The 15,701-nt window shown below is 37.8% G+C and overlaps 1 protein-coding gene across 1 annotated transcript in view; it reads left to right on the forward strand.

Moving 5' to 3' along the window:
- Positions 1–15,701, forward strand: part of epha6 (eph receptor A6) — a 309,294-nt gene that overhangs the window by 283,136 nt on the left and 10,457 nt on the right. The window contains exons 12-14 of the mRNA XM_042334275.1: positions 8,056–8,265; positions 12,383–12,444; positions 14,248–14,457. Of these exons, the coding sequence (XP_042190209.1) occupies positions 8,056–8,265; positions 12,383–12,444; positions 14,248–14,457 (482 nt within the window). The remainder of the gene's footprint in view (positions 1–8,055; positions 8,266–12,382; positions 12,445–14,247; positions 14,458–15,701) is intronic.

Raw genomic sequence — 15,701 nt, forward strand, 5'->3', positions numbered from 1 at the left:
TGATTTAAAGAAAACAAACACAACAAAACACTAGGCTCTGAATAATAATGGACAAACTGCACAGCTTGTCAGCCTAAGGGTGTGAGTATGATTTATTCCTACAATCATCAGGCTCCATCTTCTTTATTTAAGTTACTATTTCTTAATTATTTATCTGGTTGTTAGTGGAATAGTGCTGGTCATGGATCTCAAGAGAACAATATACTCACTAGAAGAAGCACCTATGCTGTCACCACAACAATGAACTAGCTCATTTTAAAGGTACAAGTCAAATGAAAACAGTTCATTCATCCTTAATTTTCACTTTTATTATTAATTGTGTTCATTTTATTTGTTTGCGGTTTTGCTTCATCAATCTCGCACTTTCACCACCTTGCATCCTGCTTCAACCACTAGGGGCAGTCTGGTATATAGTATGTAACTTACCCAGGAAGAAGGAGCAGTCAAGTATGCAGACCTCTTAGTCAATGTATACCATACCATGGAGGAAGGCATAGTCAAGCATACAGACCTCTTAGTGTATACCATATTCAATAGGAAGGCACAGTCTGGTACATATAGGAACATAAGAAATGCTAGACGATAAAAGACCAAGGTCCATCTAATTCACCTTCCATCTTCCTGGCGGTCGCATGTATATATGTCCCAAAACAACCCATGTATTATACACAGATTATGCAAGCAGTGCTCACCACATCTAGGAGTGCAATCATTTCCATCATATATCTTCTTCACCCTGAAGCTCTAAAGTAAGTTTGATACAGAATTCATAATATTTTACAGTCCAGCACAAAACCTTTTCAATCACCTCTGCTGTCAAATGTTTGGGAGAGTCCATTTCATAGATTTCTTCACACATTTTCCTGTTGCCAGGAAGACATGATAATCTAGAATGTGGCCATCTCAAAGTCTCACCACAATTAGCAGAGTCAACAGTATCGTACACAAATATCTGAACCACATATCTATCACCACCATAAGTTATATTGAACTCCATCAGGAAGTACACTCTTAAACATAATAATGGTAATAATTTTTGTATTTAATATAGCATCTTATCACATCGTCGAGAAGTCTAAAAGCAAGAAACGGGATTTTAATGTGAAGTGTAGCGATTGTGTATTTGTAGGCTAATGGCAGTCAATTTGCCCACAGCAATGTCCCACAAACAGACACTTGTGTGATTCCCCGTATACCAGATGTTCTCTCCTTGAGATGGAATTCTTCATTTATATTTGAAAATCTATCTTATGACCTTGGTTGAGACCTGAAATGCAAGTGAGCTAAACACCCTTTATTTCAAACTACTGTTTAAAAAAACGGGACACAAATTGATCTACGGGGCAATGTTCCTCAGGTTTACAATGATGAGAATTTACAGGACTGTAAAAGACCTTTGTGATCCAGCTGGTTAGCCACAGGCTTCCCTGTTATTTAATAGCACACAATGGAGTGGTTGGCAATAGGATTCACTAATGACAGTCAGACTCACCAATCTATATATTGCTGGTAACTGACAATGGTACATCCTGGCCATCTTGCATGAAACATGCTATCTTCTGCCGGTGCTTTTGGAGCAGGAATCCCGTGAGTTAGTCATGACACATCGCTGGTTTCTGGTAGGATTCCCCCCTTGTGACTCCAATGTGGATGCTCATGAATCCTGTTGTGAACCACCGCTTTTACCAGTAACCCATTGCTATAAATGATATTGCTTACCACCTGATGCATACAGCACAGGATGAACATCACAATTGGCTTCATCAACCTTTCACCATCTGCACTATATATCTGGGCCCACAAGGCTTGCTGCATAGCAGTAAGAAAAGGCTTTAGTATGTGTTATACCCAATATAAATACATATTTAATATAGCGACTTTAACTCTGCAGCACAACAATTTGACCTGAGGATCTTGGTTTTCAGAAACCACTTGTGCTTTGCTCCCAAGCTTTATGCAGTAAGAATACCTCAGCTAAATTAACTTCCAAACAGCCATCACATAATCACTATCAGCAAAAGACAGCAAGAAATGTAAACTGTTTCCTAATGCTGAAGTAGAAGAGGCATCCGACATGCTCAAGATACCTTTTGTATTTTGTTTGTTTCTTATCAGTTTTCATTTCTTTGTCAATTTTTCACATGTGTTTTAATTCGTGATTATTCTTGGTTTTCTCACTTGTAGTTTGCACATGCTCTCTCCTGCCTATGGGCCTCTGGTCCTAAAATCAGCATTCCTGAATCTGTATGTTTAAAAGCCAACAGTGAAGTAACATTATGCAAATTTGGATTTTTACAATTTGTGAAAAATGTCTCCCAATCTGCTGATCTGACATATTAATTCTTGGCACAAAACATTATTATTTATTCCATCTGTGAAAGCATAGATTAAGCCCAGAAGGCAGTAGATCCAAGTATTCCTGTTTAAAGACTTGACTCGTGTAAACTTCTATTTAATATAATGTGATATGTATTCATAAATCTTGCCTTCACTGCAGAGCAGATATATACTGATCCAAAGATGTTCTAATTCAAAGATGATGTTTGGTTTTCTTGCTTAATGGTTCATTAACATACACAGTCATATCTGATGCTGAAAACTGTGTACTAAATATCTTGTAGTATTCTGCACAGAAGATTTATTATATTTTATTCAAATATTTGAAACAGCTTGTCAAACAAAGTTGCAACTGTTCACATAGAGCAAAGTGAGTTAACCAAAAATGCATTAAAAAAAATCGTAGAAACAAGGACGTGCTTATGTTTTAGAAAACAACAACAAAATTACATTTGCATTGCCGGGAGGACGTGAAAAAATAGCATTGAGAGTATGAGATTCAATGAATAGCCTTCTGCTGTATTTTGCTTGAAAAAGTCAGTTATGTGTAAAAATTCAAATTCGTAAAACACTACTTCAAGGCAAGTCTAAAAGCATTTTAATTTATGCAGCTATGCTAACAATCCAATTGAAATCCGGTATGCTTTCAACTTAGAATGCTAAACAAATCATACAGGTAATGTGTTGCCATACTTCTCTTCCACCTAGAATGGACTTAATTATAACTCATTCAAAAATATCCATATTTTACATTTGGGATCAAGTACATTATTTTTACATCTTATTCTTCCATTCAATATAATCTCTTTTTTCATCATTGAATGCTTTGGTCCAAGCTCTTCCCTGAATTATTCTATATGGCTTCCTCGCCTCTCAATACTGTTTTCCCATCTGGCATTACTTCCTAGTGTTTCCTTAGTCTGCTCACCATCTGAGTCACGTGGTCATTTAAAAAATACTGTTAAATACTTTTTATACTTTGCATAATTTTAAATGCATTCACAGTGTTTGAAGGAGTTTTGATGTCAAATTGGTTACTCATTACTTGTTTAAAACAAGTCTAAACTTTGGGGTTCGAGCCTCTGTTGGTTGAAAAATAATTTTTATGCTAGACATCACGTAAGACTATTCAATGTTAGGTGGGTTATATAAGGCATCATAACTGGTCAGCAACCATGGACATTTTTCAAGATTTACTATAAATTACATTGCCCAATTTAAAAACACTCATGCTTAACGGAACATAATACTGAACTAAAACATGCATATCTAGTACAAAGAGTACTAGTCTTAAAACTAGGTTACTGCAATCTGCTTCATGCTGGAATAGAAAACTGGGAGCCGATTAAGTGGTGAGTTCTTGTATTACAGTGTAACACATCCTGGAAACTTTATTCATCAATGCTGTTTTCAGGAAATCGAATCAGTGACAGTTTAGCTTATTCATGAATAGAATCATAGAATATTATAGCACAGGTGGGTCGGTAACCAGGGGACACAGATTCAAGATAATTGGTAAAAGAACCAGAGGGGAGATGAAGAGTACTTCATCCTCCTCACTGCTTACAATGTTAATATAATTTTCAAATATCATAGAATATTACAGCACAGAAGGAGGCCATTTGGCCCATCGTGCCCATGCCGGCTCTTCGGAAGAGCTATCCAATCAATCCCCTCCCCCTCTCTTTCCCCATATCCTTGCAAATTGTACCTCTTCAAGTACCTATCCAATGCCCTTTTGGAAGTTGTTATTGAATCTGTTTCTACCACCCTTTCAGCCAATGCATTCCAGACTGTAACAACTCTCTGTGTAAAAAATGACTCCTCACCTCCCCTCTGGTTCTTTTGCCAATTATCTTGAATCTGTGTTCACTGGTTACCGACCCACCTGCCAGTGGAAGCAGTTTCTACATATCTACTCGGTCAAAACCCTTCTTAATTTTGGACACCTCTATTAAATTTCAACTTAACTTTCTCTGCTCTAAGGAGAACAATCTCAGCTTCTCCAGTCTCTCCACGTAACTAAAATCCCTCATCCTTGGTGCCATTCCGGTAAATCTCTTCTGCACCAAGACCTTGGTATCCTTCCTACGTGTGGTGTCCAAAATTGGACATAATACTCCAGCTGAGCCTAACCAGTGACTTTTTAAGGTTTAGCAGAAATGCCTTGCTTTTGACTTCCTCTATTTATAATGCCAAGGATCCCATATACTTTTTAAACAGCTCCATCAAAACAGCTGCTGTCCTGCCACCTTCAAACACCTGTATATGTGAACCCCCAGGTCTCTCTGCTCCTGCACAGCCTTTAAAATTGTACCATCAGCTTATATCACCTCTTCTCATTCGTCCTCCAAAAATGCATCACCTCACACTTCTCTGCATTAAACTTCATCTGCCATGTGTCTGCCAGTCTGTCTATGTCCTCCTGCAGTTTGCTACCATCTTCATTACTGCTTACGATGCTAATATAACTGATAAAGTGATTTAGATATTGAGATTGTTTATCCCAGTGATAGAAGCTGCTCCTTGATGAAAATAACATGTTTCGCAATGCATTTGATTGCTATGGGGACAATCTGGGTAAAAATATTTGAGCTCCCTTCATAATACTATTGTGTACATTGCCATCAAGGACTGCAATGTTTTAAAAAACAAACTCACCATCACCTTCTCAAAGTAACCAGGGATGGGCAATACATGCTGGCTGCCCTGTGGGTGTCACCCACATCCTGAATCATAAAAATCATAGTTTAAGAATTAGTCACAAATTGATCGAAGTTTGGTTGGTGTAGCTTCTATTTGGGGAAGAAGTAGAAACAGTTCTAACAACTCATCAAGGTCATTTGTTTCGAGGTGTTAATCTTTTCTATTTAACTATCAGGCTGTCTAATTGACTCAGAATCTTCTTAGAAACCCCGTCTGCATGTGGAAATTCTATTGTGAAAGTAGATTGCGGTAAAGAGGAGTTCATGTTGGTTGGTGTGACATACTTCAAGTTAGCAGAAAAAGTCCACATTTGCCCAACTCAGATTCCTTATTAAGAAAATTCTTTTAAGAAACACCACAAATGAATCCCATTAACACAAGAAGCAATTATTTGTCTGTTAGCTGTAAAATTGCAGTCTATATTTATTTTATTATACACTCGATTTAAGCTTTACTTTGAAAATTAAAAAACTATTTTACAGAAGTCTATTTTGACATGGTATAGCCTCAATTCTCATCTGTTGCAACATCGCAGACGAATCCCCACTTATGTTAATTAACAAACATTAGTCAAAATAATTTTCTAACATCTGATAGTCTGTTGATCTGTTGAACTCTATATTTCAGTTCAAGCGTGTCATTAAACATATATATTTCAACAATTTGTAAAACCATAAGCATGCACATATGTATCACGGAGCATACTTGCAGCCCTTTTGGTGATGCACAATTTAATAGGAAATCCTATTAGTTGACATTGCCAAAGGCAGTGCACATAATGCTCAATGGAATTTTTCCCCACATGTGTATTAACATCTGTACAAAGGGAATTACAGGCATCCTGAATTATGCAATTACCAGCCAATAAATGGGAATTGTTAATTACATAATGAATTCTTTTCATTGGTTGTTAATTACATAAGATAAGAGCACCTACAAAACCCTCTGTGCACGTGGGTTTATCCACATAGTACGCAATACATACTTGTTCACACATGCTTTTTTCCCCAGATAGGCACAATATACCTCAAAGAGTTAAAGGTATAACTTACTCTTGGGATGAATACTATATTGAGGCCCATAAATCCTAAGACTATTAGTGTCTAAAATCTCCATTATTTCTTTTTATTTGTGGAGCAAGTGGAGACTTCTTCACTCTTAAGGTTAAGAATGCATATAGCAATTCAGTGGATGCAGAAGTTGGAAAATTGTTAAATTCTATGTTGGATTTTTAATTTTCTTACAGAAAACTGGCTTCAAAATTAAAGAGCATATTTAAGAATTAAACAAACTCTTGATGCTCAGAAATGCTATGTTAATAACATTTCAGAGCATGCTGAAATGCTACTAATGTAGTGCTAATACTTCCTACAACTAAATGTTGGCAAGACAGAAGAGCTCATTGTGGCTCTGACCTCCTCAACCTCCCCGGCCTATCCCTCAGACTCACTAAACTAGGCATCAGGTTCAACCCACAGCTGTCCTTCCTTCCCCACATCGATTCCCTGAGCAGGACCTCCACCTCCGCCACATTGCCCGCCTCCGACCATATCTTACCCCAGACACAGCCAAAACATTCGACCATGCATTTGTCACCTCCCGACTCAACATTTCAAATGCCCTCTTTGCCGGTCTTCACAGGTCCACCATGCACAGGATCCAACTGATTCAAAACTCCATCGTCCACCTACTCACCTGCACTAAACTCTGTACCTCATCACACCAGTTCTAGACAGGCTCCACTGACTCCCTATCGCTGAAAGGATCGATTTCAAGATCCTCACACTCATTTTCAAATCCCTTCATGCCCCAGCACCTCCCTACCTCTCCAATCTGATTACCCCCAAACCCACAATCCGCTGCCTCCGATCGACTGGCTCCGGCCTTCTGCATGTCCCTCATGCCCTCCGTTCCACAATTGCTGGCCTCGTTTTCAGCCACTACTCCCCAAAACTCTGAAACACTCTTTCTTTATCCCTCCACCTTGCCCATTCCTTCCCTAGCTTCAGGTCAAGCCTGAAGACCTGCCTCCTCAACCGTGCCTACGGTCACTTCCCCCTCACCCCGGCTTGGTGTCGTGCTCCGCCACTGTCAAGCGCTCTGGGTCGCTACCCTGCATGACAGCCGCTAAGTAATGCAAGTTGTTGTTGAAAATGACAAAACTTATTTCATCTAGACCCTTACAGCCAGCAGAGATTCTCATTCTATCAAATAGGGCTGGATATGATCCCACATGCCAGCAGTTAAACAGAGTTCTAACCCACTACATCATCTGCTCATCACCATGCATTATTCCGCAGAAGCTTTTTTTTTTGCCTGGTTTCTAAAATAGCAGCAGTATCATGTCCAGTGGAGTTGTCAGCATAGACCAGAAGGCAACTGTTAGTCAATATTAAAAGCTGTGATATGTTAACAATACAACAGCAGCCAGGATAATTCATGATAAAAGTTATGGATAAACATTAAATACTGAAAGCATTCTAATTACAAGAATACGCAGGGAGACTAAGGTACATATTGCATTCACTGGATAATTTATAGTGGAATCCTTTAATGTATCATGGTTCAGAATTGGTATAATAGTTACAATTCACTGTACAGCATTCCAAATATTTTAGTAACTATTTCTATTGCAATAATTAAACCTCATAGAACACATAGCATATTTACCCAGTAACAGTGTTATTTTGTAAGTGCTAGATTTCCCATATAATAACAGTGAGATAACACAGACTTACTGTGATGTAGACATATTCAGGAAGTGTGACATGAAGAAATATTTATTTTAGGCTTATTGTTCTTCAGGGAATCCTTTATCAGTAGAACAAGAACACGATTTTCTATTTCGGTAACTCAACAGATAGTGGATCAATTCCTGTGATCTATTGGGCTTTTCAAAAATGCTATGTAAAAATAAGAGCTTAGATTAGCAATGTCACATTGGTTACCTACGCTTGTTTGTTGGTTCTGCCCTCATTCTGAATCTCTTCTTCTTTTCATCTGTATTTTTAGGAGAATTTGGTGAAGTGTGCAGTGGTCGACTGAAGATACCTGGAAAGAGGGAGATTCCTGTGGCTATTAAGACACTAAAAGGAGGTTATATGGATCGTCAACGAAGGGATTTCCTCAGGGAAGCGAGCATCATGGGCCAGTTTGACCACCCAAACATTGTCCGTTTGGAGGGAGTCGTAACAAAAAGTATTGCACTTTTCTTACACCTATGTGCGTTTCTCACAAATTCTACAAATTGATATGTCACCAACCATTTCATTGTATGATTTTTGAATGTAATATAAAAATATTGTATTGTGTTGAGAATTAATGTATTCATAAATGTAAATGTTACATCTAAAATAGATTTTGATCCTCCTAACCAACAGTTTGTACTCTGCTTCTGAAGGAAATTCCTGTCAGACTATTAGATCCTGGACTATTTATCTCATTCTTAATTCAGTCATCATATACACAATGCTATGTTCATAGAATGATGGAAAACGTGCAGCTGCATAAGAAAGCTCAGGTCAATGAAGCAGTAATTCATATTTTTCTTTTTTCTTATCGCTTAACAACACTTTCTCCCTCCCCACCACACCCCACATGCTTATACTTATATTCGGTAAGTGATAGTTACTTTACCAATTACAGAATTACTGTATTTATAAATTGAAATTTTATATAAAAAAATATATTGTTACCCTCCTACCTAATGGTTTGTAACCTACTTTTATAGGAAATTCCTCTCAGGCCATTAGATCCTGAACTATTATAGCCATATACAGCTCAAACTGTAAATTGATTACATGCCAATAATATTTCAAGTAAAATATTTATCAACTTAAACCTGACTCCTCTGCTTCACCATTAGTGAGCAAATGTTCATCTACTTTGCCCTATCCCTTGTAACTCTGTCTTAAATGCCTCTGCCATTCTCCCTGCCTCTCTGTTTTCAAAATCTATGTAAAATCCTGCCTCTCATACTGTGCTCCCGCCATCGCCCCTTCAGTTCAGACTTCCACAACCTTCTCTTTTCGGATAATGTTGTGAGATCTTTAACTTCCACCTGAACTGCACCTCAGTTTGACATTGATTTAAGAACAACTCATTCAGCACTACACTGTAGATTCGCTCTAGTCTATGAGCTCCAAACCAGTTGAATCCAAACCCTTCTGTTCTACAGGCGAGAATGCTAGTAACAAAGCGACTCTATCAGTTAATATGGGGAATTGCACCAGTGCCTTGGGACATCCTTACTTTATTAGTAAAGTGCCAGCTCTTTGTGAGATAGGATCCGATAATATTTGAGTAGTGACAGTGATGTATACTGTACATCCTCTATGCATATGCATTAACCTGAATTAGTTTCACATCCAAGTGAGAAACCAGCAAAACCATTAACACCAAATAGTGTATGTTCTACAACATGTACACACATAGCTGCTAATTAATCTTTACATGTTTTTTTGTTTTTTTAAAAATTAATCAAACAAATTAACAAATCATTGAAACGTTTTTCAAAAAACCTTAATGTAAACTTCAATTGCCCATTGGCTATCTGCCTGTTTTCTCATGTCTCATTCCTAGTCAGCTCTTGTTGTTCCAGTAATAACTATTGTCACCCTCTGATAATGTTATTTTTTTATTTGATGGTGCAGTCATGTCTAATACTAATTAGCTTGAATTACTTGAGGGGCAAATGTATAAATTTGCCTGATTAGAACATTAGCTCTTGATAGCATTGTGTAGCTCCGATTAAACAGTGGGGGCTATTTAAAAGTGTGCTTTGTTTGCACAATTTTAGCCTTTTGCTATAATGAATTACAGGAATCTGGTCAACAATACATTTCAGATTGTTGTGATGTTTTAAAACGTACATTGCTGAGCCATTCGTTTCCTCCCCAGCTACTAAAATACCTCATTTGTCTTAGTTAAATGCTGGCAGTTCCCATGGTGCTGATTCTTCTTAAGCTCTTGGTTTCAAAAACAAAAAGTCATGTTTGAATTAATTTTCCACAGGGACTTCAAAGTTAACTTGTGAACCAAGATGGTTTCATATTCCCCTTAAGGGATGCACAGCAAACCTGCCTTCAACTTGGATAGGCAGTGTGGCCGATTTTGTGGCACTTCTCAATGCAAAATCTTGTTAGAATTCCCACTGACTAGCGGGAACTCTGCTTTGGAAATGACATTCCATAAGAATGGGATTCTCACGTATCAGTTCCCGCATGAATCTCTTCCAAGTCGCCTAATTTGATGTGAGAGGCAAAGGCCTATACAGGTGATATGTTATACATGTTTTGTTGTGAATCACTTGGTATTACCTAGCTACAAACACAAACAGGAGCCTTCTTCAGAGGCAAGTCTATTGTGAATGCAGAGGTTGAAGCCCTCAAAGCTATTTAATAATATGTGGAAAAAATGAAGGATAAAGTTTTTTAAAAATCCTGCTCTAAGGAGCAATGCATATCTGGTTATATCAATGCCACTATTTATAACCACATTTATTTTCAACAGCTGTATTCCAGATAAGACTCATTTGGTGTGTATATAATATATATTAAAACTTTCAACAGTTTGAATCTAATTTTAGTTTTGCTGTTATTGTACTTATTGATGTTTTTATCCTGTACCATTTTCAAAAAAAGTTAGGACTTTTTATTATTCATCCCAGAAATATTGTACTGGCAACCAGCATTTCAAACTTTTGTTTGAACATCTGCTGTTTAGAGGCTAGTGTGAATTAATCTTTTAATGGAATGACAACTGTTTCCTATGAGAAGGGAATTAAATCCCTGCTGTGGCATAACCGATTTACCTGATACCTATAGTAAGAATGATTCATCAAGTGCTGCCAATACCAGTATTTCGTGATGCACATTTAGTGCTGTCTGGAACCTGAGCCTTTCTAACCAAGATAAAAGATGTCTGTGAACTCTAAAAAGATTAGTTCCTTTTAACAAGTAATGCAAATTTTCACACAAAAACACAAGTGGCTTCTCAAGAGTTCAGCTGCAGCACTTGTACAACAACCTGTTTCATCTTGTAGGACATCATTAAGGTTTCAGTTGCTATTTTATAGCTTTTCAAAGGAACATTACGTGATGTGCAAGTTTATTGAAAAAAGCACAGCCACAACTTTTAAAAAGAAGTAAAGTGATCTGGATCTGTGATTACAGTGTGGTGACAAATTATGTTTTATCATGTGTTATGGAACGTCCTATAATCAGTTATGAAACATTGCAAGATTCTATCTATTTTCGTAGACTGGTCAATCATTTGACTGCCCCCACCCCCTAACTTTTGCTCATTGGCAGAATCCATGATCTTTCCAATTCATATTGCCAACCCAAATCCAGCATTTCAGTGTCTTTTATGAAAAGTTGTTTATTTTACCCCTTTGAGCCATTTTTGGCCCCAAGTTGATTGAAGCTATCGCAACAATGCTAGGTAGCAGTGAGTAAGGCAAACCAGTTGCAGGGCTGTATTAAAAGGGCGATATTGAACTGAAATAGTTGGGTAATCCTGCCACTTTATAAATCACTGGTGTGACCGCACTTGGAATACTGTGTGCATGTCTGGTCACCGCAATATAAAAAGGATATTGCAGCGATTGCGAGGATACAAAGGAGGGCAACCAAAATGATTGAGGGGATGGAGGGACTGGACTACAAGGAGTGGGCATAAGTGGGCATTAGATAAACTGGGCATGTTCACACTGGAGAAGAGAAGGTTGAGGGGCGATATGATTACAGTCTTTAAGATTCTGAAGGGAATAGATAATGTAGACCATGATAAGCTGTTTTATCTTGTACTGAACAGTAGAACCAGAGGACATGGCCTGCGATTGAAGGGATGTAAATTCAGAACAAATCTGTGGAAACATTAGTTGAGTGAGCGAGTAGTAAACCTATGGAACAGGCTCCCTAGGGAGACAGTGGAAGCAGAAAATGTTGTTTCTTTTAAGAAAAAATTAGATAGTTGCAGCTAGAAAATAATATCTCGGGATACACTGTATAGTTTGGGACACGACATGTCAAGTGACTGTCAGGATAGTGGAAGGCGAACTAGAAGAACTTTGGTCTTCTTTTGCCTAACAAATTCTTATGTTCTTAAGTTTTGGCCCCAAGTTCTATGTACCATGATTTAAATCAACTAGCGTTTGGTACATCTTCTTCACTTTCACTGATATTACAAAATGACCATATCGGTATGTCTGCATAAAACTAAATTTGTTTGCAATCCTTCTCACTGCTTTGTTCATGGAATCTCACTTCTAGTCAAGGATTGTTGTAACTTTTGCAATATAATGAGTACCTGTACGTTTGTTCTGCTGAATCCACAGGTAGACCAGTGATGATTGTGGTGGAATACATGGAAAATGGATCCCTGGACTCATTCCTGAGGGTGAGGTCGACTTGAAGCAAAAATATGTTTTAACAATGCTCAAAAACAAACTTTGTGTTAAACTCATGGTTTCAGTTATTCGTTGTAAATTAATTTTAACAAACAATTGGACATAGTGTCAATTGCTGAATAGCAATATTTCCCAAGGCATTGTAATGTTTGCCAGAGCATTAAAAAATCTCAACAAAAAAAATTGAGTTTCAAAATACAATTATTATGGCTAAGAGGCTGTAGCTGTAGTATTGAGTGAACTATGGGGACCTGCTTAGAAAAACTAATTAAAAAGATAATAATTTCACAGACATTGTTCAATGTGCCTTTAAAGAGATATTCTTGTTGTATTGTCTTGCAAGAAATGTTATCCTGTTAGTGAACGGCATATGGTGATGGCATGATGTTTTGTTTCTGATCATGTCTAGTATCGTAAATGTTTTGTTTTTCATTTTGGAAGTCTAAAATCTACTGTAATGTAGATTTCTGTAGCTTTGAATAGAAGTAAGCTTAACTACAAACTCCTCAATGAGGTGATAGCTCCTCTTCTCGACATGTTTTATAAAATCTTAATTTTCTGTAAGATGCAAAATAATAATAATTATCTTTACATTTGATATAGCACCTTATCACATCATTGAGACATCTCAAAGTGCTTCACAGGATTTACTGTGAAGTGGATTGAATGTGTATATTGTGGGTGAAAGGTAGTTTTTCATTTTTTTATGGAAGGAAGGCAATGCAAGTTAACAGTAACAATTTGCATTTATCTGGTACCTTTCACACCAGGAGGACAAAGAGTTCACAATGCTCCATAGCGTACAGTGAGGGAATGGGGAAAGCTGTGGACAGGAGGAGAAAAGTGCATGAAAGCACAGACAAAAATAAAAGCTTTAAGATGGGATTTGAAAATGGGAAGGAAAAGGGGCTAAGGGGGAGTGACAGAGTTCCCAAGAGCAGGGCAGAAAGGTTGAAAGCTTTCCCACTGAGCGGATTAGTAAAAAGACATGAAGTGTCAGTGATTTCTGAGAGGAGGGAGTGGCTGGGGCTGTGGGGTAACACAAGGTCACAGAAGTCAGGTGTGATGAGTCCATGGAGGATTTGAAAGTGAGAATGAAAATCTTGAATTCAATGCCCTGGAGGATGGGGAGCCAGTGGAGCCGACCTCACAGAGCCTGGTGCAGAATAGCACACACAACCTGCAGAGTTCTGGAATACAGTTAATACAGTTAATAAACAGTATTTGATCTAGTATTAGGTGCAATTTCAATGCTGCAAAAGTCCATTACTCTTAGTCCCAGATTGACAGTCATATTTATGACTTTCACTTTATTAAAGTAAACAATTCTGTGAAAACAGATTCAACACAATTTAAAGTTATCAAAGAAACTGGGACAAGAGTAGATGGAATTAGGAGATGAAATATAGCTGACAGAAAAAGAAGCCTGCAGTAACATAGGTAAGAAAGGATTAAAAGATTAACTCAAAATTTATAGTATTAAACATGCTCTGTTGTGATAAGTCAATGGGATGAACTACAAAAAATGGGTTGAACTATTTGATGTTGGAATTGAAGGATAATAAGTGGATTATGAAATAAAATCATATAATAATACAGTAATTATCTTACTGTAGTATTTAAGGGCAAAGCATTGTTGTATTATTTGTCATGGCAGTGATGTTTTAATCACAAAGCAACATGAGAAGAAATATATTATTTGACACAGATTTGTTGAGAGAATTTACCATTCATCAGCATATCAATAATTGCAGATTTTGTAAGGAGCTTTTACAAATTTTTGTTTTATCCAGAAACATGATGGACATTTCACAGTTATTCAACTAGTAGGCATGCTTCGAGGCATAGCTTCCGGCATGAAATACCTCTCGGATATGGGCTACGTCCACCGGGATCTGGCAGCTCGCAACATCCTTGTCAACAGTAATCTTGTCTGCAAAGTGTCGGACTTTGGTCTCTCCAGAGTCCTTGAAGATGATCCTGAAGCTGCGTATACAACAACCGTAAGTCAACACTGTTTGCTAATCATTATTAGCAATAATATTGAATCATTATTAGACTACATAAGTGAGAGTGAAAGAGAGAGAATGAGAACTTACATTATTATAGTTGCTTTATCACATTGAAACATTCCAAAGCTCTTTATTAGTAATAACTATCAAGTGTGAAGACTGTTTTTGTAGGCAAATGTGCTCGTCATTTACACCAGACACATTGATGAGGTGAATGACTGATCAATCTGGAGGATTATTGCCAGGACACAGAGGATATACTTCCCTTCTCATTCTGAATAGTGCTAGCAGACCAGAGAGGCAGAGAGGACAGTGTTTTAATTTCTCATCCAAATATTTTTCAGTTAAGACAGTAAGATATCATGTTGGGGTTGGGAAGAGGGTAAACAAACATTTTTCAATCCAGTTCAATGTCAATGAACTCTGTGCAAAACTATTCCTTTCCATATAAATGACGATGGTTGGAATTCCATATTGATGAGGATGGTTGCTTCTGTTCTAAGGATATCTACAAAAGAAATCATCTTACTTTCATGGACAGCAATCAGCACTGTAACTATCTCAATTCAGTTAATCAGTTCAGTTTCCGCTGCTCAACAGATCTGCCACCAAATCTAGATCCCCATGGTTGTATTCTTACAGCATATTCTGTGAAGCGCTTTGAGACGTCTAGAAGACGTGAAAAGCGCTACTTCAAATGCCAAGATTATTATTATTATTATTCTCTGTGTGATGCGTTTCTGTACATTTATTCCAAGCCCTGCCATTCACAATAATTGTGATGAATTGCCCTCCTCTGAAGATTGTCAGGGACTGGAACATCAGGCAGAGAGTGATCACCAACATCAAGAGCAGAGGATAAGACAATTTACAATGCCAGCTTCTGGTAGACATACATTTCTGCTGAACTCAACTGCCTCAAGACAAAGAGCTAGCACTTTATTTGATGCGAGCCACAAGATTGAATGTAATGTACCTCACCAGTCCATCCAATAGACTGATTCTTGCAATTTACCCATGTCTGTGCTGTGAGTCTGACTTTGAGAAACTAAACACCTCAGCAGTTTTGTTGTCAGATTCACAAAAGCTCCTTTTTCAGAATCGGTGTCCGAGATTTCAGATTCTACATCCCTGACCTCTGGAATTCCCTCCCTCTACCACTCGGTCTCACCCCCACTCTATCTGTCTTCATGTCCTGCCTTGTAACCTACCTCTTCGACCACCCCTTCCCTCCT

The sequence above is a fragment of the Callorhinchus milii genome, unplaced genomic scaffold (genome assembly GCF_018977255.1).
Source record: "Callorhinchus milii isolate IMCB2004 unplaced genomic scaffold, IMCB_Cmil_1.0 Scaffold4, whole genome shotgun sequence".
Classification (NCBI taxonomy): Eukaryota; Metazoa; Chordata; class Chondrichthyes; order Chimaeriformes; family Callorhinchidae; genus Callorhinchus; species Callorhinchus milii.